General features: G+C 57.8%; 1 protein-coding gene across 3 annotated transcripts; it reads left to right on the plus strand.

Moving 5' to 3' along the window:
- FCHSD1 (FCH and double SH3 domains 1) lies at window positions 1-25913 on the plus strand. 3 transcript variants are annotated; one of them, XM_032773636.1, is made up of 20 exons: window positions 1-78; window positions 416-513; window positions 1404-1449; window positions 8174-8247; window positions 14838-14982; window positions 15116-15252; window positions 15563-15626; window positions 15902-16030; window positions 17450-17572; window positions 17843-17938; window positions 18104-18220; window positions 18522-18626; window positions 20746-20907; window positions 21135-21263; window positions 21515-21598; window positions 21971-22148; window positions 22674-22879; window positions 23789-23885; window positions 24285-24352; window positions 24923-25913. In XM_032773636.1, the coding sequence occupies exons 1-20, from the start codon at window positions 58-60 to the stop codon at window positions 24986-24988; spliced, it is 2145 nt and encodes a 714-aa protein (XP_032629527.1). In that variant the 5' UTR covers window positions 1-57; the 3' UTR covers window positions 24989-25913. The 3 variants fall into 3 exon arrangements, with proteins under 3 accessions (XP_032629527.1, XP_032629528.1, XP_074924144.1); XM_032773637.2 differs by lacking the exons at window positions 1-78; window positions 14838-14982 and adding an exon at window positions 5149-5220 and having other exon boundaries at window positions 468-513; XM_075068043.1 differs by lacking the exons at window positions 1-78; window positions 416-513; window positions 14838-14982 and adding an exon at window positions 5087-5220.
- The last annotated feature ends 465 nt before the right edge of the window (window positions 25914-26378 follow it).

Genomic DNA, 26378 nt, shown 5'->3' on the forward strand with positions numbered 1-26378 from the left:
GGTTCCCCCCAACCCCGGCCGCAGCAGGACGCGGCGCGGCGCAGCGCATTCGGGACGATGCAGCCGCCTCCCCGCAAGGTGGGTCAGGACGCGGCTGGGGAGCGGGGCGGAGGAGCCCGGTGCCCAGACCGGCACTGTCCGGGGCGGGGTGTGGGTCCAGGCGGTGGGTAGTGGCCGCGCTCGGCCCTGGCCCTGCAGCACCCTGCCCTGTCCCCTCGGCTCCTGCTTTTCCAGGCTAGTCCGGGGTTCCTGCTTAGCGAGGTCTGCAAGTCAGGCCACACCGGGCACGGGTAGCGGTCTGTGGTGTGGACAGCGCCGAGCTGATCCGCGGGGGTCGCTGGTGCTGCAGAGGGTGTGAGGCCCGGGATTCGGAGCACAAGTCCGGGCCCTGACCTAAGAACTCCTTCCTTGGCAGGTGAAATTGACCCAGGAGGTGAAAGTGCGCTTCATAGAGCAGCTGTCCAGCCTGCAGAGTAAGCAGCAGCGGGAGACAGAGCTGTTGGAAGACATCAGGTACCAGAGGCCAAAACTGTCCTGGATCAGGGACTAGCAGAGAGTGGCTGTGGCTGTCCTGTGCCTTATGCCTCGCTATCAGGCCCCCAGGCTGATCTTTCTGGCTGAGACCAGCAAACTCAGGCTGTACCCCTTCCACTGGGACATCCCTCCTTTGGGCAATGAGCTACGTGGAGTCTTTTTCCTTCTTCACAGTAGGGGAAGGAGACGAAGCTGAGAAGCAGGAAATCTCTGGGCAGCCTGTGCTGTTCACCAGCAGCTCCTGGTGATGGTGCCGGAAGAGACCCACGGGAATGCAGGGTGTGGGACAGCAGTAGTGGGGTTATGTTAAAGCGACGGTAATCTAAAATGTATTTAGCAGCTACTAAGAGATCACTGACTGCCAAGGCTGGAGACAGAACCCTCAGCCCTGTATGGTGTAGGCAGTGGCAATACGCTTCCGCTGCCCAACCCTCACACGGTGTGTCATCTGCGGGGCCCATTAGTCCCCCTCCCCCTGGCCCACCCCGAGGTTGGCCCATTCGTTTGACGCCTGTGCTAGCTGGTGCCAGTTGTGATGGTGCTTTACATGGTGAGGACATGTACCGACCAGGGACTGATCTGGGACTCATCACTTGTTCCACCTGTGGGCCATTGAGCGGCCCTCATGTGGGAACAGCATCCATTGGCTGATCACCTGGAGTGTGTTGGGATGGGCGCTGTGGAGGCAAAAGGCTTCATGCCCTTTTACCAGCTCTGATGCAGTCAGTCCCCAGGACATATGGGTGTGGTGTCCCAAGGGTCGTGCAGGGTATATGAAGAACTGCAACGAGGCCGTGCTGACAGATGAAGGGTGAGGGGCTCTGGGCCATGTGCATGCTGCTACTTACCATCACGTGCTCTCCCTGCAGGTCCTACAGCAAGCAGAGATCTGCCATTGAGCGGGAGTATGGGCAGGTAAGGAGGGGCCACGTCTCGGCCTCTGTTCAGAGACATCACTGAGCGCATTCCGGTACCAATGTATGTAATCTGAACCCCAGGGGGCTAATCACAGGCCATGGAAGGGATGACTCAAAGGCAATTAGGGCAAGAAGTCAAAACAGTTTGGCAACCAGCCTTAGTCATGGTCTGTTCATCATGGCTCAAAGCTCACAGTAACGTCACGCCAAGCGGGAGGAATGGGGCTGGCCTGTTCCACCCGTTTGAAGCCAGTGTTCTTCTGACCTGTGGAATGATCTCCAGGGCTGCTGGGGGGGGGTCTGGTGAAGGATAAGATGTGCAGCTGTCATCAACTCGTCTTCCAGGCTTTGGTTATTTGGGCACATGGGTCCCATGGAACCATCAGAATGGATGCGAGGGAGGCCCGAAGCCCAGGGACGAGTCAGGTCTGTTAGCAGGAGCTCAGTATTTGGGTCACATGTCATAACATCCATTCCTTGGGCTGAAGTTTGGGGAAAGCCAGGGTGGGCCCTGTCCAGCAAGGTGCTGGGTACCTCCATCCCCATGGAACTCTGCAGGCTTGGACCCTTCCCCTAGAGTCCAAAAGGGTCTATTAGCATTGGACGTGGTGTAGCTGAGCAGGCGGCTCTCGCCATTCCTCCGCCGGACTGGCTGTGAGTTAGCCCTCCTTTGCCAGCGGTACCTGAGCTGGGGCAATGCAGCGTCCGGGTTCCATCGCTACTTTTCCCACCAGCGATGGCTCCTCTGGTGTCAGCTGGCACCAGCACGGAGCTGTCACTGGGGAGACCATCTAGGTGATGTGTAGAGCTCTAGGCATAACAGCCACGTGGAGCAGGGATGCTCAGCACCTGGTCTCTGGTCTCTGCCAGGCTGACAGGGCACACTTCTGCTCTCTCCGTCCTGCTACCTGCAGTGCTGGGTAGGAGACTGCTGGAGGGGGTGGGGGCATATGTTTAACCCTCACGGCTCTGGTGAGTCCCACCAGCAGTGGGTGTTGCTGTCCCTCCTCTCCTCCTGCTCCCACCCCTCCCACCAGCTTCTCCTTGGGCGTAGGTCACACATGAGAACGCATCCAGGATAAATGACTCTGCACCCACCCCTAGGCAGAGGCATCCGGTCCCTTCTGCTGGGCTGTTTTCTTCTGGCACTAGAGAGAGACCATGGCGGTGAGTGCAATCAAAATATCTAGAGAGGGCCTGATCCTGCAGTAATTTGGCCACACGGCCACACTGGAGCCAGCCAAGCTGTGACTGAGGCTAAGTGTTTGTAGAACTGGGCCCAAGGAGGAGTCTGTGTTCGTTCAGCAACACCCTTATGCCTCCTGCACTCTCAAAGCTCCCCCAGCTGGCTCCCCATCCCCCTTACTCTGGATTTCCTCCTTCCGATTTCCCCCACCCTGATAGCTTCCTCCCATCTGCAATAGAAACAGAGGCACTGTAATTTCTAAGCAGGTCACTGGTCTGATGTAAAATGTGAAATGCCCATCATGCTATGTGTTGTGTCCACAGTGTTACCCCTTGGAAGCAAATTCCTCTCTGAGCCTGGCTGAGCTTCGCCTTGTGCCCTGATGCTGGAGAATCCTTTTGTAAAGTTCCAGTCCAATCTCCCTCTTGCAGAGAGTGGATTTGGAATGGCTAGAATGGGGCCCACTTTTCCTGTTCTCCTTGCTAGGGTCATGATGTGTGCTGCTCTTTTAAATGGCAGGTTCTTCTTAAGCATTTTGCCTCAAATGTCCTGCTGCAGTGAGTTCTGTAGGTTAGCAGAGAATCCTTTCCTTTGATTCATTCAGAACGTTAGCCTTTTTACTTCATGTGCCACCTGGTCCTTGGGCAATGAAAGCCTCTAACTGGCCTTCTCAGGAGTGTTTGTTATCCAGTATTACATTGTGTTTTCTTGGTACGGAGCTTCTGCTACAACGGGCAATAAGTAAAACCAGCCCATCCAAACTGCAGCCCCCAAGGGAGAACTAAATGCTGAGCCTGCAAGAGGAGGAAGGGAACAGACCTGAAGGCACCAGGAGAGGGTTTGAAAGAGTAGAAAGAGAATGAGTGCTGCAAAGAGATGGGGGTAATAGAGAGAGTGCAATAGACTCAGCAAGAGAAGGAGACATGGAGGAGCGAAGGAGCAGCCAGCAGACACGAAGGAATGAGGGGAGGAGTACTGGGTCAGCCTGTGGTGTTAAAGGTCAGGGTTCCCGAGTGCTCATTGCCCTTGGTGGGCCAGACTTCTCAGAGGGGCTTGAGCGTAAGCTCTCTTGAAAGAGCGCAGAGGTGGCTACATGGGTGGCTGAGGACTGTGCCGTGAGCGGAAGGAAGACAAGAAATATGACCCACCAGCAAGTGGCAGTCCTGCTGCCAGGGCTGGTGGAGGCTCTGGCCCCATTGGCTCTGAGGTGGGGCTGTGAGATGCCTGCGAGGTTAGACACATGGCTACGCTGAGGAGGAGCTGACTAACAAGGAAGCTGGGGCTCCTAATGGTGACACCATGAGGCTATGGGGCCTGCCCGCATGACAGAGGGTAGGATTGTTGCCAGGCCCTGTTCAAATTGCCTTCACTCAAGAGGAAATGAAGAAGGGCAGGTGGAGGGAGAGGAGGCTACACAGAGACTCGGAGGCCCTCTGTATGTGCTGATGGCACCACTGGCCAGGAGCCAAGACAGTATCCCCAAGTGGGTGAGCGCAGCAAGCAAAGCTGAGTAGGGCGCCTGGAAACACCCTGGAGAGATGCACATGTGGGCTCCTTCCAGGGAATCAGGACTAAGGGACACCCCCGAGAGGGGGCTGTGTGCCCCCGTGACAGGGCAGGAGGTGCTGGGGACATCCCCGAGAGGGGGCTGTGTGCCCCTGTGACAGGGCAGGAGGTGCTGGGGACATCCCCGAGAGGGGGCTGTGTGCCCTCGTGACAGGGCAGGAGGTGCTGGGGACACCCCTGAGAGGGGGCTGGGTGTCCCCGTGACAGAGCAGGAGGTGCTGGGAACACCCCCAAGGGGGGGCTATGTGCCCCCGTGACAAGGCATAGGGTGCTGGGGACACCCTCAAGAGGGGGCTGGGTGCCCCCGTGACAGAGCAGGAGGTGCTGGGGACACCCCCGAGAGGGGGCTGTGTGCCCCCGTGACAGGGCAGGAGGTGCTGGGGACACCCCGGAGAAGGGGGCTGCGTGCCCCCATGACAGGGCAGGAGGTGCTGGCGACACCCCGGAGAAGGGGGCTGCGTGCCCCCGTGACAGGGCAGGAGGTGCTGGGGACACGCCGGAGAGGGGGTTGTGTGTCCCTGTGACAGGGGACAGGGTGATGGGGACACCCCAGAGAGGGGGGCTGCGTGCCCCTGTGACAGGGCAGGAGGTGCTGGGGACACCCCGGAGAGGGGGGCTGCGTGCCCCTGTGACAGGGGACGGGGTGATGGGGACACCCCAGAGAGGAGGGCTGCATGCCCCTGTGACTGTGGGCTGGGGCCTGTCTGTACTTCTTTCTTTTCTCCTCTCCAAAGTGAAAGGACCCTGATCTGTGTTGCTTCCTCTCACGGGCTGCTCCGGCCGCCTGCCTCCTTGTCTTGCCTGCTCCTCTGGTGAGGTGGGTAGGCAAGCGAGTGCAGAGGTGTCTTCTGTGCACACAACATCCTTCCTGTGTTATTTCCAGCCTGCCCCTGCTCCGACCTAACTTCTTCTTCTCTCTCCTGGCTGCTGCTGGGCGCTGAGCAGACGTCATCACTGCCCACGTTGATTCCTAGGCCTAGCTCGAGAGATTACTGCTAACTCCCCACCCAGCAGTGTGTGAGTACTTGATGTGGCCCCATTGTGTGTTGCGTTCCACCTGTCTGTGTTGATTCCATCTGCTGCCATGTCCCATTTCTTAGGCTGAATCTCTCAGCCTTGATTAGCATAGAATAGATCATTCTGTGTTGTCGGCAAGCCCCCATTTGCCAGGTTGCTACACAGTCTTCTGAACTGGCCCCTGGGGCAGCCTGGCTGGGCACCTTTTCCCATGCTATGAGCTGGTCACGACTCTCAGCCAAACCTGAGAGATGGAGCAGAGAAGGGAACTCGCTGTCACTCCTCAAACCCCCTAGACCCTCCTCCAGCTCTGACACGTCTTGGGTTTAGTCTGGGGTTGGAGGAGAATATTTTGAAAGGTGCAAGTGAATTGGCTGACTGGTTGAGCTGTTTCATAGCCTTGAACTCTGGCATGCCGCTGGCTCTCCAGTTTACCCAGAGGGCCCTGACCTTGCTCCTTTATCTCTAGCTGCTTTCACTCCCGAAAACTGCCCATGTTTGTTGTTTGCTTTAATCCCAGTGCTTGTTTCCCCCCATGGTGGGTGAGCAGGCCCGGGAGCAGCAGGACCGTTCTGTTTCCAGATCATGTTATTCAGAGGCTTATTGTCCAGGTCAACATCTTGCTGTGGTCCCCTGGCAGCAGCTCTATAGTGTCCTGTTGCTAGGAGGCTCCTGAGAGCTGCTGACTCTGCCAGCTGAGCCAGCACATTCTAACATCTAAGATCTGGGACCCTGTGGGCACTGGGGCTCACCGGGTCAGTCACCTTATCCAAAGAGACTGTGCGACCAGCGTCAGCCAGAGCTGGATTCTTCCACTCCCACCTCCTCCCTGGGGCTCTGTGCTCTCGAGCTCACTGGGAGAATGGGGCCCCTCCTGGAAGTGACATGCAGGCCTCCTGGTAGCTACAGGTGTCACTTGCGTGACGTCCATGTTCCTTGGGCTGTGACCACACAGGAAGGATGTCCTGGGTTCACTTGAACTGGTTGTGAAAGTGGTGTAGTTAAAGTGGTACAGACCCTGCTGTGGACGATTTCTCTTTCCGAGCGGCTCACTTCCATGCAGGAGCGGCGCCAGAGTTTCTGGCACCCTAGGCAGAATTTGGGAGGCAGCATTTTGTGCGCGCCCCACGGGGTGCATGGGAGCTTCCGGTTCCACTCCCATCGCGCTGCCGATGTGCCGCGGAAAACAGCGGCAGGCAATTGAGCAGCTCAATGACTGCCACTGTCGCCTGCGGCATTTCGGCAGAGGGTCCTTCTTCGGCAGCGCAATGGGAGCAGAACTGGAAGCTCCCGTGCACCCCGTGGGGAGCGCACAAAATGCTGCCCCCCAAATCCTGGTGCCCTAGGCAACTGCCTAGGGTCGCCTAATGGAAGCACCGGCCCTGTTTCCATGTCGCCTGAACCTATCCCCAGTCAAGTGAACCGAAACAGACAAAAGGCTGGTTTAAACCAGAATAAGAGCATCCACACGAGGGTTTCATGTCCTGGGTTAAACTAGTGCAACACCCTTGCATGGACAGCCCTTAGTGGATGCCACAGAGGGGATAGGCTGCGCCTGCTGCATCGGAAGGGGATGGGCATTGTCTTGCCAACCAATTGCGTAATGATGCCACAGCCTCAGCAGAGTTTGCCAAGCTCCCTGCCTCGAGCAGGCCTGTGTTTCTGCTTGGTGCTCAGGAGGGAGATGTGCCACCTACTTTCTCTGAGAGTGCTCACAATGTGTAAGGCGGCTGTGCAGTCAGGCCACTGACCCTGGGCTGGAGGGGGCTGTGCCAGGCCCTGAGCCCCCTCAGGAGCCTGTGCCAGCTGCCCACATACTTCTCCGTGCTGGAAGCAGGGCCACTGCTGGCCTCTTGCCCTCCACTGGCTTTCTCGTCTCAGTGGCTGGTGCCCCTCCCTGCCTCCACTCAGTCCTGCCTCAAGGACGCAGCTGACTGTGCCATTGGCCCGTCTCTACAACAGACTTCACCAGCCTAGCCGTGTCAGTCAGCGGGATTTTTATAGCCCAAGTGGTGCCGGCCAGGCCCCTAGTGCAGACACAGCTGCACTGCGATGATAACACAAATCCTTGTCATACCAACAGACTGCATTTTTGCCGGAGTGGCTTATTTCACTGAGGGGGCTGGATTAAGCTGGGCTAGTCCAAATGCAGTTTGCCAGGCTGAGCTGCGTCCGCATGAGAAGCGCGTTGCCAGTGTAGGACAGTGCTATAACCACCCTGGTGAAGCCTTCTGAGCATAGGCCTGCTCTTGGTTTGTGACTTCATCAACCCTGCTTCGCTCAGCTGCCTTGTTTTCTGCCTCCCTTGCAGACCAGGGTTCCCTTGTAATAGATGTTCTCTCGCTCTCCAGTTGCCTCGTTCTGTTGCTGGCCTCCTGCCCCACTCATTCTGTCCCCTTGCTTGCACTGCCCCTCCATTTCTCACTCCCATCTCGTTGTTGTCACAGGCAGCAAAGGGCCCAAAAGGGCAGAGTCCCTGGCAGAGAGCAGTGGCCAAACTTTGGCCATAGGGAGCTCTCAGCTTCTCCCAGCAGAAGGTGCTGGAAGGAGAGGTGCATTAGTGCCGGCTCCTCACTGCTCCATTGCTGGTCTCACCCAGAGGGAGACGCTGGAGGGGGGCGGGGGAGGGATCATGGTTAGAGACAATGCACTTGACTTTGTACGTGGCTGAATGACTGCACAGCCCTGGTCAGTGCCGTGCTCATTCCCCTGACTGTTCTGGTGTGGGAAGTTGCCCTGAGGGCATTGCTGGGACCTGTGCAGTGTGCATAGGAACAGCCGTGGTTTTGTTCTCTGAGTGGGGCATTGCTGGGAACAAACCAGCAGGCAGAGGAGCTTGGTGCCCTGGGTGCGAGCCCTGTTGGGGAGAAGCCCCCTCCCCTCATTGGCTGGGAGCCCCACGTGGGGCCGGGAGAGGAGACGCAGTGGTGGCTGATCTAGGGTTTGTTTGCAGGCGCTGCAGAGGCTGGCGAGTCAGTTCCTGAAGAGAGACTGGCAGCGGGGCCGAAGTGAGACCAACGACTCCAGGTGGGACAGCTCACCGGGGCCTGAGTCTGCTAGCCTTGTGCTGGGCTGGGCTGCCCTGCAGTCAGCGTCTGGGGCTATGAGGGAGCTCCAGCCAGGGGCAGCTCTCTGCTACATTAGTCCTGGACTTGCCAGCAGGAGGCACTATAAAGAACAGCATAGGAGCACCAGCTCTAGGGAGCTCAGAGTCACTCCAGTCTCAGCCTTCCCCAGCAGGGAGCGCTGTAGGGAGCAGGACAGCAGAGCTGGCTGTCCAGGGAGCTCTGTTCTGTTAACTTAGGTGGAATATATGAGCCCAAAGAATCAGAGTTGTTAACGTGACCCACTCACTGTCAAGCACTAACCAGGGTTACACAGGGGTCAGAGACCCCAGCCTGCATCTTACCTTGGCAACACCCCTTTAAACAGCCTGTTATTGGAGATTCAGCAAAGGAGGAAAAACAGTTCAAGTGTTTGAAATGTGAAGTATTAAGTCAGGCTGTCAATGTAACCACATCCCTGGGTCCCTTCCCCTTAGCTGGAGAGTCTTTAGAAGGAAAAGCCCCTTGCTGGAGTCTCTTAGATGGTATCAGAGACAGTAATAACTGGCCTTTTGGGGAAAAGAGAAGTTAGCGGAGCTGTGCTTAAAGCCTGATCCTGTATTCTAGACAACAAAACAAACCGAACACACACCAAAGGGGAGAGATGAGAACAGCGAGGGCAGAAAATGCAACTTCTGGCTCTGGTGTTGACTTTCACTTGCAGCCTCGCTACTGGAACAAAACTGCTGCCTGAGACCTGGCAAACGAATCCCAGTATCCGGCTGTTTAGGGCATTGCTTTGAGCTGCCTCTTTGGTGCCAGGCTCACAGAAGTGTTGCAAAATATGCAGTTTTGTCCAGTTAAGCCAGACTCGTATTAGACAGAAGGAAAAAGGAGAAGGGGGAGGAAAAAAGAAGATAGAGTAGAAATAAGGTAGGGAGGAAAAAGGACACATGGAGGGGGGAGAAGCAGTCTCCCATCCCAGGTGGTGGTTGGGATTCAGCCAGAGCTGGTGGAGGCTGTGAGGCCATGTGGGTCCCTCTCTTTGGTCTGATCTGGTCAGGACAGTTCTCAGGGTTAGGACTGAGAAGGTTGGGATCCCAGGAGACAGTTGGGGTAGCAGCCATGATGGCGAAGCTCACTCTTTTCCCTTTTCTCAACCAGCCAGTATCTCAGTATTCAGCTTTCCCCCTGCGCCAACCCACCCAACCCCAGACGTTTCTTTCTGAGAACACAAGAAGCAATGATGGTGCAGACTAGCCCATCCTCTCAGTATGTTGGTCGCCAATTAGGTCTAATTGCCAGTTAGGGTTGCCAACCTTCCCGGATTGGCTGGGAGTCACCTGGAATCAGCCTCAATCTCCCGGTGGCTATTAAATGCGATCCAGGAGATTTTAATAGGCCAAAGTCTAGGCAGCAGGGCTAAGGCAGGCTCCTTGCCTGCCCTGGCTCCACGCAGCTCCCAGAAGCAACTGGCATGTCCAGTTCCTAGGCACAGAGGTGGCCAGGGGTCTCTGTACACTGCCCCCAGCCCGAGTGTCAGCTCTGCAGCTCGCATTGGCCAGGAACCATGGCCAATGGGAGCTGCAGGGGTGGAGCCTGCAGGCAGGGGCAGCACACAGAGCCTTCTGGCCACCCCTGAGCCTGGGAGCCAGACATGCCGGCCACTTCCAGGAGCTGCCCGAGGTAAACACACCCCAAAGCCCTACCACAGGTCGGAACCGCTCCCTCACCCAAACTCCCTCCCAGAGCCTGCACACACACCCCAATACCCTGGCCCAGCCCTTAGCCCCCTTCTGCACCCAAACTCCCAGAACCTGCACCCTGAACCACTAGCCCAGAGCCCCCTCCTGTACCCCAGATCCCACACCCCCAGCCAAAGCCCTCACCCCCTCCTGCACCTCAACCTGCTGCCCCAGCCTGGAGCCTTCTCCCACACCCTGAACCCCTCATTTCTGGCCCCACCCCGGAGCCCACACCCCCAGCTGGAGCCCTCACCACCTCCTGCACCCTAATACTCTGTCCCAGTCTGGTAAAAGTGAGTGAGGATAGGGAAGAGCGAGAGATGAAGGGACGGGGGATGGAGTGAGCAGGGGTGGGGCCATGGAGAAGGAGCGGGGCAGGGGGAGGGCCAAAGGAAAGGGAAGGGATGAGATGAGCAGGGGGTGGGACAAGCGTGTTAAAGTTGGTGTGATTAGAAAGTTGGCAATCCTATTGCCAACACACCGATTTTGGTCCATTGATTTCCAGTCCTACATTTCTCTTGTTCACCAGGCCTGATCCTAGCCCAATCTTTGAGTGATAGCAGGAGGCCTTTTTATTTAGACTAATTCATTTTCCCTGTCTCCCTTTTGCACCTTTTCCCAATCAATTTTCGTTGTTATCGGAACATTTCATAAATCTTCAGTCACTTCCCACAATTAGGTTCACAAACAGGATACGTTTGTAGGCCTAATTATCACAACTGCTCCCCATCTTTGCCAGCAGGGGGTGCTGTGAGGAATGGGGCAGGAGTGCTGGCCGTGGGGAGCTCCTAGGTACTCTAGCCCCAGCCTCTCCCAGCAGGGGGCGTTGTGAGGAATGGGGCAGGAGCGCTGGCTGTGGGGAGCTCCCAGGTACTCCAGCCCCAGCCTCTCCCAGCAGGGGGCACTGTGAGGAATGGAGCAGGAGCGCTGGCTGGAATGGGGCAGGAGCGCTGGCCGTGGGGAGCTCCCAGGTACTCCAGCCCCTGCCTCTCCCAGCAGGGGGCGTTGTGAGGAATGGGGCAGGAGCGCTGGCCGTGGGGAGCTCCCAGGTACTCCAGCCCCTGCCTCTCCCAGCAGGGGGTGCTGTGAGGAATGGGCAGGAGCACTGGCTGTTGGGAGATCAGAGCTATTTCAAGGCAAGAATGTAAACAATGGGGCCTGCAGTGAGGTTCCTGAAATCTTTGTCAGGTGCCTCCCTGCATGGCCTGGCATGTGCAAGTGCTGAACCAGCCGGAGGTTCTTGAGCTCAACACTGACAGTCTGACTGGTTCTGTACATGGACTTGGCAGCCTCACTCTCGGGCCCCATTTTGAACGTCCCAGAGTTTCAGCCAGCAGGGAATTGTGCCGGGGGGCTCTCAGGGGGATGGAGCAGCGCTTGAGCAGCGGTGGTGCTGCATCCCAGCTGCACCGGGGCAGAGACTCCCTGCCCTTCTGCGGAGACTGGCCTCACAGTGGCAGCTGATCAGCGAGGAGGACTGAGAGTGCATGTGGGTTGGTACAGGGGGCTAGATCCCAGTGGAACAACACATGGGGGAGAGGCTAGATTCTTGGGGTGTCTGTTTTGGAGTATACATCCCCCGGGATGTCAGGGCAGGGGGACATGGGGATGTCTGGGGTTCAGGGGTGTCTGTCATGGTATAGATCCCAGAGGGAGTGTGGCTAGGTCTTGTGGGCAGGGTGGTCTCTGTATCAGGGTGTAGATCTACGGGGATGTTGGGGAAGGAGGACGGTGTAGCTAGGCCTTGGTGCGGGAGACACCTGCTAGCTAATGCTGCTAGAGTAGAACCTCAGCATTTTCCATGCTGTTCTACAGATCCTGGTTCCCCTACCCTGGTGGGAGCAGTTAGTAGAGTTGGCTGTGGCCATTTCATGCTTGTATAGCCATCATGGGTCCTTCTGCCATTGCTAGCCCAGGCAGAGCTGGAGCAGTGCTAGGCCAACCTTGGGGAGAGAGCTGTGAATGCTTGGTGCAGACAGTCTTTGTGCCTTGGCCATTGGAGTTTCTTGGTACTGAAAGTGGGCAGTTATCTTTCTGCCCCTTTGAACTGGAGAGGGGTGTCTGGAGGCTCACAACACTGAGTGCCAACCGAGGGCAGACTGTCAGAAACAGGGCAGACACTCCAAGCTGATGGTTTGTTCTATAATTAGATTTCACCAACTCCATAACAACTGTGAACTCCTGGATCACTGTACCAGTCTCACCATGGAGTCACAGACAGTCCACTCAGACTCTCTAGTCTATGTTGCTACCCAAACAAGGTGGACTTAGTGATAAATGATCACTTAAATCAAAAATCACAAAATATTCAGATTGCTTCCAGTCCCAAGAGATCAGTCACTTACCCCCAGATCAACTGGTACTGTAGGTCTTACACCAAAGACAACGCCGGTAGCCAATCCTGTAATAAACTTTCCTAGTTAATAAACCTTTAGATAAAGAAATGGGTTATTTACAGGTTGAAGCAAGCAAATGTTCACATAAGTGAGTTACCATGTATGATTCCTAAAGATGACAGAGATGTAGTAATCTGTCCATTCAAAATGTCTTTCTGGGCGACCCCAGGAATAACCCTGGAGGATCTCTCACTTCAGTATAGAGTCTCTGGCCCTGGGACTGTTTGCTTCAAGAAGCAAAGAGATGGTCATTTTTCCTCGTGAAGCACTTTTATATCTTTCCTCAGAAATCAAAGCAATCGCAACAGTTCCCATGCAGGTCCCTTCTTCAGGGATGAGGGGACGGAAAGCACTTGGTCTTTGAGCCTTGATCTCACACAATGGCTCCTTTGCGTTTAAGGAATAGGATTTAACAGTTTGTTAGAGCCCATCGTTTGCATTACACAAGGCTTTTTCCCTGTGTGGTGAGTTACGCAGTCACAGAGATTTACAATGCAAATGCTTGCTATCACTTTATAACATGGGGCATAGCTGAGTGAGGGCAATACATGCAGCATCCTGCAAGTATTTTATAAAACATTAAACACATTCTTATCAACTTCACATCTAACATCTATTTTGACAATGCCAACATCCAGGGAAGCAAGACTGGTTTCTAGCTATGCAGCAAGTGTTCAGCAAGGCCTAGGACCCTGGCACAAGCTGCCTGCATCACAATGGAATTTTTCTTCGCTTCCCGTTCCCCAAACAGGCTGTGTGGCATTGCAGTGCATTGTTAAACTTTGCCATGTTTCACCCCAGAGGTGACTACATTTACAGAATGAGTGATACCTGTGTGAGAGTCCCTTATCTGCCACGAAAATTTAACTACTTCTGGGGTGAAACATGGCAGAGTTTAACCACGCACTACAGTGGCACACGTGTGTGTATATGGGAGGGCGTTTGCGTGTGTGTGGTGTTCTTGAGAACTCTGGTATTCCAGGGGGAAGGTGCTCCCACTAAACACTATCCAGAGCTTTTTATTTTCTGGTATACGAGAGGGGCAGAGGAGAGCAGTGAGGTTTTCACCTGGGAGATATGAGGGGCAAGAGTCAATGACATAGAGAGATGCAGGAAGCCCAGTACAGGCAGTAGGAGTTGCAGAGAGGAGAGACATGGAAGCCACCCCTAGACACGTGGTGACTGAAGTATAAAGAAAAGAGAGAGAAGACCTGTTGGCTTATGGGAGCAACCCACCAAGTAGTGGTGAATTAGCTACTGAGCCAGTTGAGCCCATGCCAATTGGGGGGCCCTGGAAAAATGGGTGCTGCCATGCCCTGCTCTGCCTGCCCCCCTGCGCACCCAGTGCTCCTACTGGTGAATGGGGTTGGGGTGTAGGGGCCTCCCCTGCTCCCCGGCAAGCCCCTGTGCCCCAACCTCATTTTCCCAGCAGGAGTGCTGAGGAGGGGCGTGGAGAATGCAGGCAAAAGAGGGGGGAGTGGCCCCCACTTGCTCTGGCCCACGGCCCCTCAAAATGTTAATCTGCCTCTGCCCCCAAGGGCTTTAAAATGGGGGCTCTTGTCCCCTGCATTGTGATGCCTACTGGGAGCCCAAGTTTGAGGATTGCCTGGGTCTGAAGAGCTGGGGCTTGGGTGGGGATGAGGAGGAAAAGGTACAGGAAAGGAAGGCTCGGAGAGGGTCTCAGCACAGGGGAGGGCAGGGTGGTGCTTTAGAGGTGGAGATGTCCTGCCTTGCTGATGGGGAGAGAAGAAAAGTCCAGGGCCAGAGAGAAATCCAAAGCTACTGAGTGGAGGCCAGTGGGACGGGAGAGCCAGGAGCTGGAGTGGGCATGACGGGGAAGGCAGCTGGGGAGGGAGCTGTCATAGGCCATGCAGCATTAGGCCATGTCATGTTCTGCAGGGGCTGTGGAGAAGCACGTGGGGGGTACTTCGTGCTGTAATGACAGGGTTTTTCTGGGTCAGACTTTCTGGGCAGCAGTGTGAGATCCTGAGGGACAGGGCTTCCCAACCCAACCGGACAGCAGCGATTCTGCCAAGGCCTGTGGGCATGACCAGTTGTTAGTGGGGCTGATGTAGGATGTGGCTGGGGCTCAGGTAACTCAGGTGTGTGGACAGAAGCTCAGGAAGTGGCTTTGCCACTTCCAGAGGTAGGGCTGGATAATGGCCCTGAGATAGATCTGAGACTGCACATCGGCAGAAACCCAGGGAAGATCCAGCTGTGACAGGCTGTGAACAGCACCCAGGGCTCTCCATTCAGGGGTCTGGGAGCCATGGGGTCCCTGGAGCAGGTTGGCCATCCAGGTGCAATGGGGGAACTCCTGTGGAGACGGGGGGGGCGAGGGACATGGTGCACGTACAGGGCCAATGTGTGGGAGAGGGGCTGCTCTGCTCCATGGGTGCAGCCAGGCTTCCTCCGGTGTCCATTCCCTGCAGGAGTGCCTTTGCTGTCTGGAAGGGGGCGATTGACAGCACGGTGTGCGCCGGGCAGGCCCGAGTGGCAGCCTCAGAGAACTACCGCAGCCTGAGTCTGGAGGTGGCTAAAACCACCCGACTGTCCAAGGAGCACCTGCTCAAGAAGGTACAGTCTGGGTGGAGGAGGGAGAGATGGGGGTACAGGCCCCAACCTTCTGCTCTTCAAAGAGGGCTTCTCAAAGCAGGGAGCAGGTGCCGGGAGGGCTGGCTGTGAGGCTCACACCCCCTCTTTGCCGCAGAGCATGGAGCAGCTGCAGAGGGTGCAGGCAGAGCTCCTGGAGACGGTGAAGGAAGTGGGCAAAGCCAAGAAGCACTACATGCATCTGCAGCGGGTCAGCGAAGTGGCCAAGGAGAAAGCAGCTGATGTGGAGGCCCGGTGAGCGAGCGGCACTTGCCCTGTGGGTAGGGGCTGGGAGAGGGAGGGCTGTAAGGGCATCTGGTAGAGGGCACCATGGTGCCTGGGGTGTTGGTCAGAGGGTCCCAGGTTGCATGATCCCACTGTGTTCTGGGGAGGGGATCTCTTGACCACCCACTTCTGCCTTTGGCTGCAACCCAAGAGAGCAGGGTGCTCTGTGGGGCCTAGAGAGAACTCTCACTCCCTCGGTGTGGGGCCAGTGTGCCTGTCTTGGAGGGGCCTGTGGGAAGGGGAAGCGACCTGAGCACTGATGGCCATGTCCCTTCTGTAGGCTCCGGAAGAGTGACCATGGCATATTCCACACAAAGGCCAGTTTGCAGAAGCTTAGCACCAAGGTCAGAGTTGTTGCAGAGCCTCTAGCTGAGGGGGCCTGGTGGGCACAGTGGGGAAAGCCTGGCTTTTCCTGTAGGAGGGGTGGTGCTTTGAGTACAGGGCCTGCTGGGAGGCCCCGGGACATCATATGAGGGGAGGGCAGAGCCCTTTGGGGGAGGGACTGATTGTGGGGAGAGGGGAATGTTGGTGCTGATCGGGGGAAGCCCTGCAGAGGGCACTGGGCAGCCGGCCGTGTCCTGCCCCGTTACCTAGGCCGTGCTCTGCCCCCCACCTGCAGTTTTCTGTGCAACTGGCCGAGTACTCGCAGCAGCTGGTGGTGGCACGGAACGAATACCTGCTGACGCTGGGAGCTGCCAATGCCCACCTGGGGCACTACTACCACGTCGAGCTGCCTGCCGTCATGAAGGTAGAAGAGCCTTCCCCTGCAGCCAGCTAGCCAGCCCCTCTTCCAGCTGGGGCACTCATGCTTTTGCCTGCCCTAAGGAGCCAGTCTAGGGGAGGTGGGGTCCAGTGTCTAGAGGGGAAACTAATAACCCTGAATCCTGGGGCTGTTCCCAGCTGTGTTGCTGTCTCGCTGGCTGCCCCGGCCCCTCTCTCTACCGGATTCCCTAGGGCAACAGCATCCTGGGGCCAGTGGAGGTTCCCTATGTAGGCCACTGAGGAGGCAGGAGCCTGTTAGCCCTGGCCCAGGAGGGTGCCAGAGCTGGGAACAGAGGTCTTGGGTGGTGGTGGGCTTGAGGCCCTGGAGTTCCAGGTTTGCTTTGGAAAGCATCTGCTGTGCAGCTGGGGCTGAAGCTGGGCGAAGGCCCCTCCCTCCTGTTGGGGTTCTCCCGAGACCTGAAGCCAGGCCATATCTGCCTGGGCCCCCCAGTATCTGGGGCAGTGTGTGGCTTTTCTCCCACGTAGCTGCCCCCTGGGCTCTGCCTTTGAGCACCAGGGGGTGGTTCTTGGCGCAGAGGGTTTGGTGCACGTACCCACCTGCTTCCAGGCTGGGGATGCAGCGCCCGCTCCTCTCTTGCATGTCAGGCATGGCGGAACCGCTGTGATTCTGGGAGGGGAGGAGTCCAAGGTTGCTGCCAATGGGCAGCCCCAGCCCTGTGTCCCATGGGCAGGGAGGAACACGTTCGTCATTTGGTGCGAGACTGCAGGTGGGCTGAAAGAGGTTCCCCAGCACTACAGCAGCCTCGCTGGCAGAGGCTGGGATGGTGAGCTCCCCTCAGCCAGCACTCCTGCCCTGCTTCCCACAGTGCACCCTGGGGAGTCAGGCTGGAGCTGGAGTAGCCAGGAACTCCACCTGAAGCCAGAACGCCTGCCCTGCTTCCCACGGCACCCGCTGCTGGGAAAGGCCAGGGGCTGGGACATCCACACTGGCTCATGCTGTGTTGCAACAGTAACTAGAGGCAAACCCTGCGTTCCCCGAGTGCAGCCCTGTCCAGATAGCCAAGCAGCCATCCCTTCAGTTATTTCCAGAATGTCCCTCAGGGCTGGCTCAGGAGCTGCAAACCATGGATCAGCCTGAACCCACCCGAAGCCCCGAGCACCTCTGACTGTTTCTCCTCAGCTCCAGCTGGCTTGCCTGCCCCTTCCCTGAGCAGACCTCACTCCAGCTGATCCCGTTGCCACTCACTGGCTGCCTTCTCCACTGGCAGTGGGGAGCTCTCCTGTCCTTTGAGGAGCCGTCCGTTTTCCTCTGGTCTTTGTGATGAGTGCAGCAGAGCTCAGAGGAGGACTCTTTTTCCCCCGGGGGTGGACAAGGGCGTTCTGGGGAGTCCTACCAACCCTGTCCTTCCCCTAGTAACTGGTGTGATTGTGCTTTTCCATCCAGATCCTGGATGGTGACCTGTACGAGCGGCTCCGAGACCACCTGACCCTAGTCAGCCGGACAGAACTAGAGGCCTGTCACGCCACACAGGAGCGGTTTCGGGGGATCCTGGAGGCCTCCACACAGGTAACGGGATCTACCCTGCTTTTCAAGGAGGGGCCGGTCCTATCCCATATCCACACCTTGTATAGTGCTGGCTGTGCCCACACCCCCACCTCCTGCCATGGTGCCATCCCTCAGGCATGCCTGTGCCCCTGCACCCAGCTTGGATGTGGACTGCCATGGGTCATGGGCTCCTAGTGACCAAGCAGTGGCTTGGCCTTGGCTGCCCCTACCCCAATCCCCTCCCAGGGCCCGTGTGCCGCCCCGCTCACCCTCCCCCTGTTGCTCCTGCAGGTGTGCAGGGAGCAGAGTCTCCTCCTGTTCCTGCAGGATAACACTGCCTTCATCCAGACTCCTGAGCAGCAGTTCCAGCCATCAGGCGCCGACCAGGTAAGGCGGGAGGCCGGTCTCATGCAGCACTGGGGACAAGGGATTCCCTGTGCGGAGCTCCCCTAGGGTGGCACCAGGCAGCCGGAGAAGCACACCAGAGCCCTATCTGAGGGCTGGCAGCAGGGGGCAGCAGGGTCCGCTCTGACTTGTGATACTCTGTCCTAGGCGTGCCTCCTGGAGGCAAGGAGTGGCAGCACTGGGGAGAGCGGACTGGAGAAGGAGGCGCGGCGCTGGGCCACCCGGGCAGCCAGAGACTACAAAATAAAGACTCATGGCAAGCAGGTGAGTGCCCAGGGCTGCCCAGCTCAGCCCCAGCCCCAGCCCCGTGTTCATCCCAGAGCAGAAGGAGTATCCTCACTGCAAGGCTTGTCCTATGTCTCCAGGGGGGACGCATCCACTTCTCCCTGCCCCCAAACATGGGGCATGGACAGGGTGTCTCTGGCCTCGTTGGGAGGAGGTGAGGGCAAGCCCCAACCCAGTGGTTCTGGTCTCTCTCTGAGGTGGGGGTCTGGGGCCAGCGGAGTCGTGGTGGAGCCACAGCTCCTGGGGGCAGTGGGGCTCAGTCTAGCCTGGGCTTGTGTAGGTTCTGCAGAGAATGGAAGCCAGGAGGCAGCAGGCCCCTGAAGTGGAGACACCCAGCATGGAGAGGAGGATGGAAGAAGTGAGCGAGAACATCCGGAAAGCAGAGGTGAGTCTGGCAGGTGGGGGACAGGTCGGTAGGGCTGCACGTCCCACTGGCTTTGTTCCGTGTGTATTCTATATGCACCACCCACACTGTGTTCACCAATTACCCACCCTCTGCTCCTGTGCTGCTGGCCAGTGCGCCCGGCACTGCTGCTGCTGTGTGCAGCTTGTTCTGCCAGGATTTGTGCCAGCAAAGCCCTCCCTGCAGATGGAGTGGAAAGGACTGATAGGAAGTGAATCCCAGCAGCAAGCGGGGGCAGGCAGGCTGGGTAACACAAGTTCCCAACACATCATGCTCCTATGGCAGAAACATCGAGACCCCACAATGCACAGACAACGCTGTTGATAATGCTGCAGCACAAAAGAGCCATGGACAGAATATGCTGCTTGCCACATGTGTTGCTCAGAATCAGCAGGGTTGCCCTGGCCTTCCCTCTGCCCCTTAGCAGATGCGCTGGTCTGGGATTACCCGTCCGTGAGCTCTTCTCAAGCCAACAGAGCAGCTCTCATGTGTAGGGCCTTACCTCTCCCCCCATGAAATCTGGTCTTGTGTGTGCTTTTACCCTATACTACACAGATTTCACGGGGAAAACCAGCGTTTCTCAAACTGGGAGTCCTGTCCCAAAAGGGAGTTGTAGGGGGGTCGCAAGGTTATTTTACAGGGGTCTTGGTATTGCCACCCTTACTTCTGTGCTGCCTTCAGAGCTGGGTGGCCAGAGAGTGGTGACTGCTGACAGGGCCCAGCTCTGCAGGCAGCAGCACTGAAGTAAGGGTGGCAATACCATACCGTACCATCCTTAGCTCTGCGATGCTGCTGGCAGCGGCTCTGCCTTCAAAGCTGGGCTCCCTGCCAGCAGCCGCTGCTCTCCAGCTGCCCAGCTCTGAAGGCAGCACCACTGCCAGCAGTAGCGCAGAATTAAGGGTAGCAGTACCACAATAACCTTGCAACTCCCCCACATAGGTGCAGGAACTAGGGGTCCAGGGGGTGCTGCAACTCAGGGCTCCGGTGGCCGGTCCCGCACCGCGGGCTTTGCTCCCAGCCTCAGGTGGGCGGGTGGACAGGGGTAAGCAGCGGCTGGCTTTCAGCACCCCCACTTTTTAAAATGTTCCAGCGCCACTGCTCCCCCACAACTCCTTTTTGGGTCAGGACCCCTACAATTACAACACTGAAATTTCAGATTTAAATAGCTGAAATTATGAAATTTACTCTTTTTAAAATCGTATGACCGTGAAATTGACCAAAATGGATTGTGAATTTGGTAGCGCCCTACTCATGTCACTAGCAACAGCCTGGCCCAGCATCTCTAGCTCCTGCTATGTATGCAGCATGCATCTGAATGACTGCCAGCACCTGCATGCTCTGCAGGCTCTTAGCCCTCTGTGCAGCCTGCTCTGGCCACAGTGAACGACGATGCTCATGTAGAGGCAAATCTGGTATGCCTAGTCCCCTATTATTCTGTTATACTTCTAGTCTGGGTCGAATAGGGTCCGGGGTGTATTCCACCCGCACTCATAGATTCAAAGGCCAGACGGCATCATTGGAATCATCCACCCTAGCCTCCTGTATAGCACAGGCCGGAGACCTGCCCCTTAAATCGTTTGTGGAGCAGAACTCTTGGAAAATACATTCAAGAGGGTTTGGAGGGGCAGGGAGGGGGACTGGATGGGGGGCGCTGGAGGGGCAGGGGACTGGAGGGACAGGGGACTCGAGGGGAGGGGGGAGGAGCAGGGACAGGACTATTCCTTGGAGACACAAGTAGAGTTGAATAAAAACGTGATTCCAACTTGAGCAAGACTCAAGCCCTCCTCCCTACCCCTACCCCATTAGGGTTGCCAACCCTCCTGGATTGGCCAGGAGTCTACTGGAATAGGCCTCGATCTCCTGGTGGCTATTGAAAGCAATCCAGGAGATTTTAATAAGCCGCTAAAAGTCCAGTCGGTTTGTTGTGATTAGGAAGTTGGCAACCCTATGCCCCGTGGCTCTGGTACCAGCTGATAGCCCCTGGCCCAGCTCTGCTGCTGGGGCAGGAGGGACTCCTCGTACTGGCTGGCTGGGTGCCCAGGCCCATGGCAGGTGCTGAGGCCTGGGCTGACTTGGGGCTTGCTCTCCCTGTGTCCCTAAGGTCAGCAGAGTAAAGGCCGATGCCCGGCTGGTATTGCTGCGCCAGGCCGGGCTAGATGTGGACACCTGGCTGGCGGGGGCCATGGGGCAAGTCCTGGAGGAGCTGGAGCAGGAGCGACGGCTGAGTGAGGCCCGCAAGTCAGACAAGGAATCGACCCCCACGGTGAGAGCTGCCCCTCCGCTCTTGGCTTCCCATCCGCCCCTGAGAGCCCAGAGCACCCCTCCTGTGGGGCGGAGCCCTCTGTACAGGTGACGGGGGGAGCAGGGGCATCTGCCGCTGGGGTGGTCTGGGCCAGGAGTGTCGCCTTGGTCCTATGGTGGCCCCTTGTGCCCAGAGAGTGGCAGGGCGACTGGGTGTGGGGTGCTCTCTCATGCTGGGTTTGTCCCCAGGCAGAAGAGTTTGATCTGGCAGAGTTTGACGATTATGACGACAATGAGGAGCTCTTTGAGGATGCCAGTCCCTGCCCTGGCACTGCCCGCATCTACCCATCCACTTGCAGGGTGTTCTTCGGGTACCAGGTAAGACCCCCACCCCAGGGACACAAGCCTAGCACCCAGGAGCCCTCTGAACCATGCAACGCTCTTTCGGGATGCTCTGGGTGCTGAGTGAAGGGCGCTGTGACCCAGGCCGGGGCAGTGCCTGCTGGCAGCAGGTTCTCTGCTCCCTCCCCTAGGCTGGGGCACTGTATTCCTGCAGGGGCTTGGCAGCCAGGGCTGGCTGCAGGGAGCACTGCTTCCAACTTGTCCCATGGCTTTTGTCCCTTGTGCAGGCCTGCCAGTCTGACGAGCTGTCAATCCACCAGGGTGAGGAGCTGGAGGTCATTGAAGATGGCGATGTGGAAGAATGGGTCAAGGTGGGTGTGGGGCAGTGGGGACGTGTCCATGATGAGGGAGGGGAAGAAATGAAGTGGGAATGTCCCCTTCCAGCACAGCAGCTGGCTAGTCTCCTCCCTCGCTGGAGGCAGCGCCAGAGAGGGCTGGGGAATGGGCTGTGAATGCTGGCTCCCTCAGGCCTCCCTCCCTCCCGGGCACTGGCTCCCTCAGGCCTCCGTCCCACCCAGGAGCTAGCCCATGCCCTGGGCCGGGATGAGGGAGCCTGGGGGTGGCTTCCCTGGGTTCTTGTGCAGGAGTTCAGTTGGCTCAGGGCTGAGTCCTTGCTGCCTGGCCCTGGGAGCTGGCTGGGTTCTTCTAACTTGGCTTCTCCTTCCCTCGGCGGCTGTCTGCAGGCTCGGAACCAGACGGGGCAGGTGGGTTATGTCCCTGAGAAGTACCTGCTGTTCCTGGATGCCGTGGGGAGTGAGCGCAGGGCGCTGACCGGGGACTGCCAGGAAGGCCCCTCTGAGACCGCCTTGGAAAGGGAGCTCACTAGCATTATGACCATGGACTTGGTGCTGGAGCCAGGAAGTATGTGGCAAGCCCTGGGGCTGCATGTGGGTGCACTGGGACACAGCCCCATTGTCCACATGTGGGAAGAGAGGTGCTCTGGGCACATATGCCTGGGGAAGGAGTTCAGTTCCCAGCATGGCTGAGGGGGGCTGGCTGCTGGCTTGGCCACAGGACTGGGACCATGAGCTCGCTCCTGCCTGACTCCCCTGGGACCTTTGCCAGCGCTTCCAAGAGTGGCCCCTGACATAACAGGCCTGCCACGGGGCATGCCCAGGGCCTGGGGCATGCCCAGGGCCTGGTTCCTGGGGTGATCAGTACCCACAGCTCCCCCTGACCTGCAGAGCCGATGGGGGCTCCCAGCACCTCTGAAAACCCCAGTGCCTCCAGCCGGGATCGGCATTTGTCTAGTGTCCTGAGCCTTGGCACCTCTGCCTCAGTGTCCCTCAGTGTCAGCAGAATGGGCTCAGCCCGTCCCATGCCGGGTAGAGGCTCTCAATGTCTGTATGTGGTGAGCAGCTGTGTGCTCTCTCTGGCTGCCTGCAGCATGGCTAGTGCGAGCCCTCTACGATTACGAGGGGCAGAGTGTGGAGGAGCTGACCTTCCCCGAGGGAGCCATAATCCGAGTGCTCCCCAGAGAGGAGGGGGAAGTGGACGATGGCTTCTGGAAAGGTGACTTCAACGGGCGCGTTGGGGTCTTCCCTTCACTGGTGGTGGAAGAAATAACTGGAGTCATAGGAGTGGCTGGGCAGGTTGGTCTCCACTTCTCCCTTCACCGTGCTCGGGCTTGACTGTCTGTCCCCCTCTCTCCAGGATAGACAGACAGAGAGACGGGCCCCAATTCCCAGCATCGTGCCAGTGGTCTAGAGCAGTTGTAAGGGCAGACAAGGGCTCCCTGTCCCCAGCCCTCCTCAGCTAACATGGCTGCTGGCAGCTGGCTTCAGAAGTACTGACATTCCCTAGTGTAGACAAGACCTGTGTTCCCTGTTCCTCCCAGGACCAAATCAGGGTGTGGATTGAGTTCCCCTGTACGCCTAGGAGGGGGCACTGCCTTGAATAAAGATTCCTTTCCAGGCTCTGCTGCAGGCTCATGGTCACTGAATTCCCATGGGGAGACTCTTCCTCTAGCCCGGGGACTTTGTCTGCACGATGCTGTGGGTGTATGGGGCAGGTGATGAAAGGAGCCACTCTAGCCTGAGATGGGAATGGATTGCTGAGCCATTGGGGGTGTGGGGAGGACCAGAAAATGGCCAGGAAGGTCCTGGGAGAAGTAGGTGTGGACAAGTTGTTGGTGGGCTATGGGGAGTGTGGAGGGAACTGTGGAGTGAGGTTGGGGGCTGCGGCGATTGGGATGTATGGCTGGGATGTTGGGGGTCTGGTGGAGGCTTCGTGGGGCACACCGGGGCACTGGAAGTAGGGGTGCTGAGTGTGCAGCAGCTTGAAGTAATAGCAAGTGAATGCCTGGCTTCCGTCATGCACAGTGTTACAGTTCCATGGCTTTCAGCACCTCCTCTCTAGAAATTGTCACAGTGCCCCAGGTGGGTGGGAGGGGTCTCTGTGAGTGGTGGCACTCTAAGGAAGGTGTGTGGGGGGGCACAATTTCTGTAGTGTGAAAGCCCCAAAATTCTTTAATCGCAGCCTCCCTGTACTTATATTTCCAGGAGCTCTCATCACCATCTCCTCCGGCCTTCTCCCCTCCGGTCCTTGCGCCTGGTGCTGGGCTGGGTTCCCACCCCCTTCCAGAAGTGCTGCTGGGAGGTGAGTGCTTCATGGGGTACTGGTCTCCCAGATGGCTCCAGGGCATTGGCTTAAACAGGACGCTCAGAAGGGGGCAAGACTAGAGTTGCCAGCTCTCCCGAATTGTCCTGGAATCTCCCGAAATTGAAGATTGTCATGTGATGAAACCTCCAGGAATACTCCCCTCAGCGAGACAGCAGGCGTTTACTCTGTGCAGGAGCCCCCGATGGCAGCATGGAAAGAGGGTTCCTGGTGGGACGGGTATTGCTAGGGCAGCTTGGGGTGTCTGTGTTGTGGGAGGGAACTGGTGAGGGTGGAAAGAGGCTGGGCCGAGCATCTGGGGAGTCCCTACCGGGCTGGTGTGCAGGAGTGTGGAGAGCAGCCCAGTGTCCTGCCATTAACGCCAGTCTGTGTTCCCAGCCTGCAGGCAGGATGGCACAGTCAGTGGACCCAGCTCTCCAGACCTGGGAGCAGCACGCATCCGCCCGGTAAGCATTTGCAGGCACAGGATGAATCACGTCTGCCCCAGGCTGGTGCTCACAAAGTGGTGTGTGAGGACAAAGGCTTCCTCGGGAGGGGCCATGAGCCTGCCTCAGCTCCCAGCAGTGTCATCCCGTTACCTCCCCCCCAATGTCCAACTCTCCTCACCCTCCTCCATGCTAGCACCATAGCCATCGTCCATCCCTAGTCCCCCCTGCCTGTCCTCTCTCCCCTAGTCTCCCCCTGTGAGTCCTCCCTTGTCCCCTGCCTCTCCATTGTGGCTGTGTGGTTTGAGGGCCTGCAGCCAGGGATCTCTGCTGAGCTTGGAACATAACACCCAGCCCTCTTGCAGGGACCACAGATGTTGCTATCCCTCAGCCTGGAAGCTGGGGAGGGGCCCCCGTAATTACACCTTTGCCTGGAGCAGCTTCTCCTTTCTGAAGGGTGTGTTCCTGCTCCCCATGTGCCCCATGCATGGGGAGGAAGGGTGGGGAGATGGCACGGAGCAGGGATGCGTGGGTGCAGTGCAGGGGCCTTGGCGCCTTGTAATCAGTCTCTCTTTCGCTCTCTCTCTGCAGCTGCGAGCACCACCTCTACCCCCTGCCAAAGCCCCAGAACCCGAGCCTGAACCCCGGATCAGCTGACACTACCCAGCTGGGAGCGCAGTGTGTCACCCGAGTAAAACTGCTGCCACTGACTTCGCCACCCAGTGGGTGCACTGGCTTCCTGCTTCTTCAGAGCCTTCCCACTCCTCCCCAGCCGGCAGCAGAAATCCGAGGACAGTCCCACGGCAGGGATGGGGGCGCTGGAGCTCACCCCTAGTGCGGCAGAGAACCTCATCAGCAGCCTAAGCTGCCTCTCTGCACCCAAATGGGCTGATCATTCTTTTGGGGGTTCCTGGGGGAGCATAGTCCCAGAGGAGTGCAGAGCGCTACTGAATGCATGTTCCTCACTCCCCCAGCACTGAGGGGACTGGACAGTGGGTCCCCCATCCCAGGAGACCTGCAGCAGAGAGATGGAGAAGCACATCTGCAGCCACTTCCCCTCCAGGCAGCTGCCAGCAGGGTGCTCCCACCCCTAGGCTTGAAGTGGGAAATGCATCTGCCAGGAGGCTGGGGGCCTATAGCCAGTGCTGTCTCCCTCCTCCTTTCACTGCTCACTTCCAGCTGGCTCTCAGTTCTGCCAGACCCCCTGCCTCTGTCAAGTGCTAAGCCCAGGGGCCCCTCCCAGCTGTGGGCATGTGAGAGTTAATCCGGCTCTCACACCCATCCTGCCCCTCCCTGGCTCACGTGCTGCTAGCTGGCATTTCTGCACATTCCCTGTGAAAGGCACCGAGAGACCTGCCCTGTGCCCCGTCCCCAGAGCAGGGCTGCAGGTGAGCATGGGGCAGGGCAGGAAGAACTGCACTGGGTGCCAGCGCACTGTGCCCCTCTTTCTGCTGGCCCCAGCGGCGGCTGGTTCTGCTGAGTCCCTGTGTGTTCAGGCTGGTCCCTGGCTGCCTCGGCTGCCCTCCGCTTGTGCTGGGGATGGCCTGGTCACTGGGCCCCAATAAACAGATTTCATTCTGCACGTGTGCTTAGCAGCTTTAATGGTTTCAGCTTGTCTATTTGTGGTGGGGTTAAACACCAAAGCCAGCCCCCAGCAGCTGAGCCGCGTGCTGCTCTGGTCACCACCAACACACTAGGCTACAATACACACCAATATAGCTACAGGGAAGCTGCTTCCATCCTGGTCTGGCCCCTTCTTCCTAGCTAGTCTCCTGCCCTTCTGCTACAAGGCTGAGTGAAAGCCACTTCTACATGGTCTGCCCCAGTCCATGGCCCATGTCCCCTGCCGTGAGATCACAGAGCAGAGCTGGCCCAGGCAGCTCCCATCTGCTCATTGGGCAGCAGCTGTGCAAGGAGCTGCTCAGAACAGGAGATGGTGCTGTTTGTGGCTCTGTCCTCGCAGAGAGACTGCAGTACCAGCTCTGCCAGTCCGTGGCTGGTAGTGGGCTGGGCAGTGCCCCCTGCTGGAGGTGGTGACTGACTGTCT

This window comes from Chelonoidis abingdonii, chromosome 7, assembly GCF_003597395.2.
Source record: "Chelonoidis abingdonii isolate Lonesome George chromosome 7, CheloAbing_2.0, whole genome shotgun sequence".
NCBI classification, from domain to species: Eukaryota; Metazoa; Chordata; order Testudines; family Testudinidae; genus Chelonoidis; species Chelonoidis abingdonii.

Bases quoted from the DNA above. Each gene is read 5' to 3' on its own strand.
- FCHSD1 (XM_032773636.1), top strand. From the start codon at position 58: ATGCAGCCGCCTCCCCGCAAG. The intron at 21,264-21,514 runs GTAAGACCCCCA...TCCCTTGTGCAG, and splicing joins GGGTGTTCTTCGGGTACCAG to GCCTGCCAGTCTGACGAGCT. The intron at 24,353-24,922 runs GTAAGCATTTGC...CTCTCTCTGCAG, and splicing joins GAGCAGCACGCATCCGCCCG to CTGCGAGCACCACCTCTACC.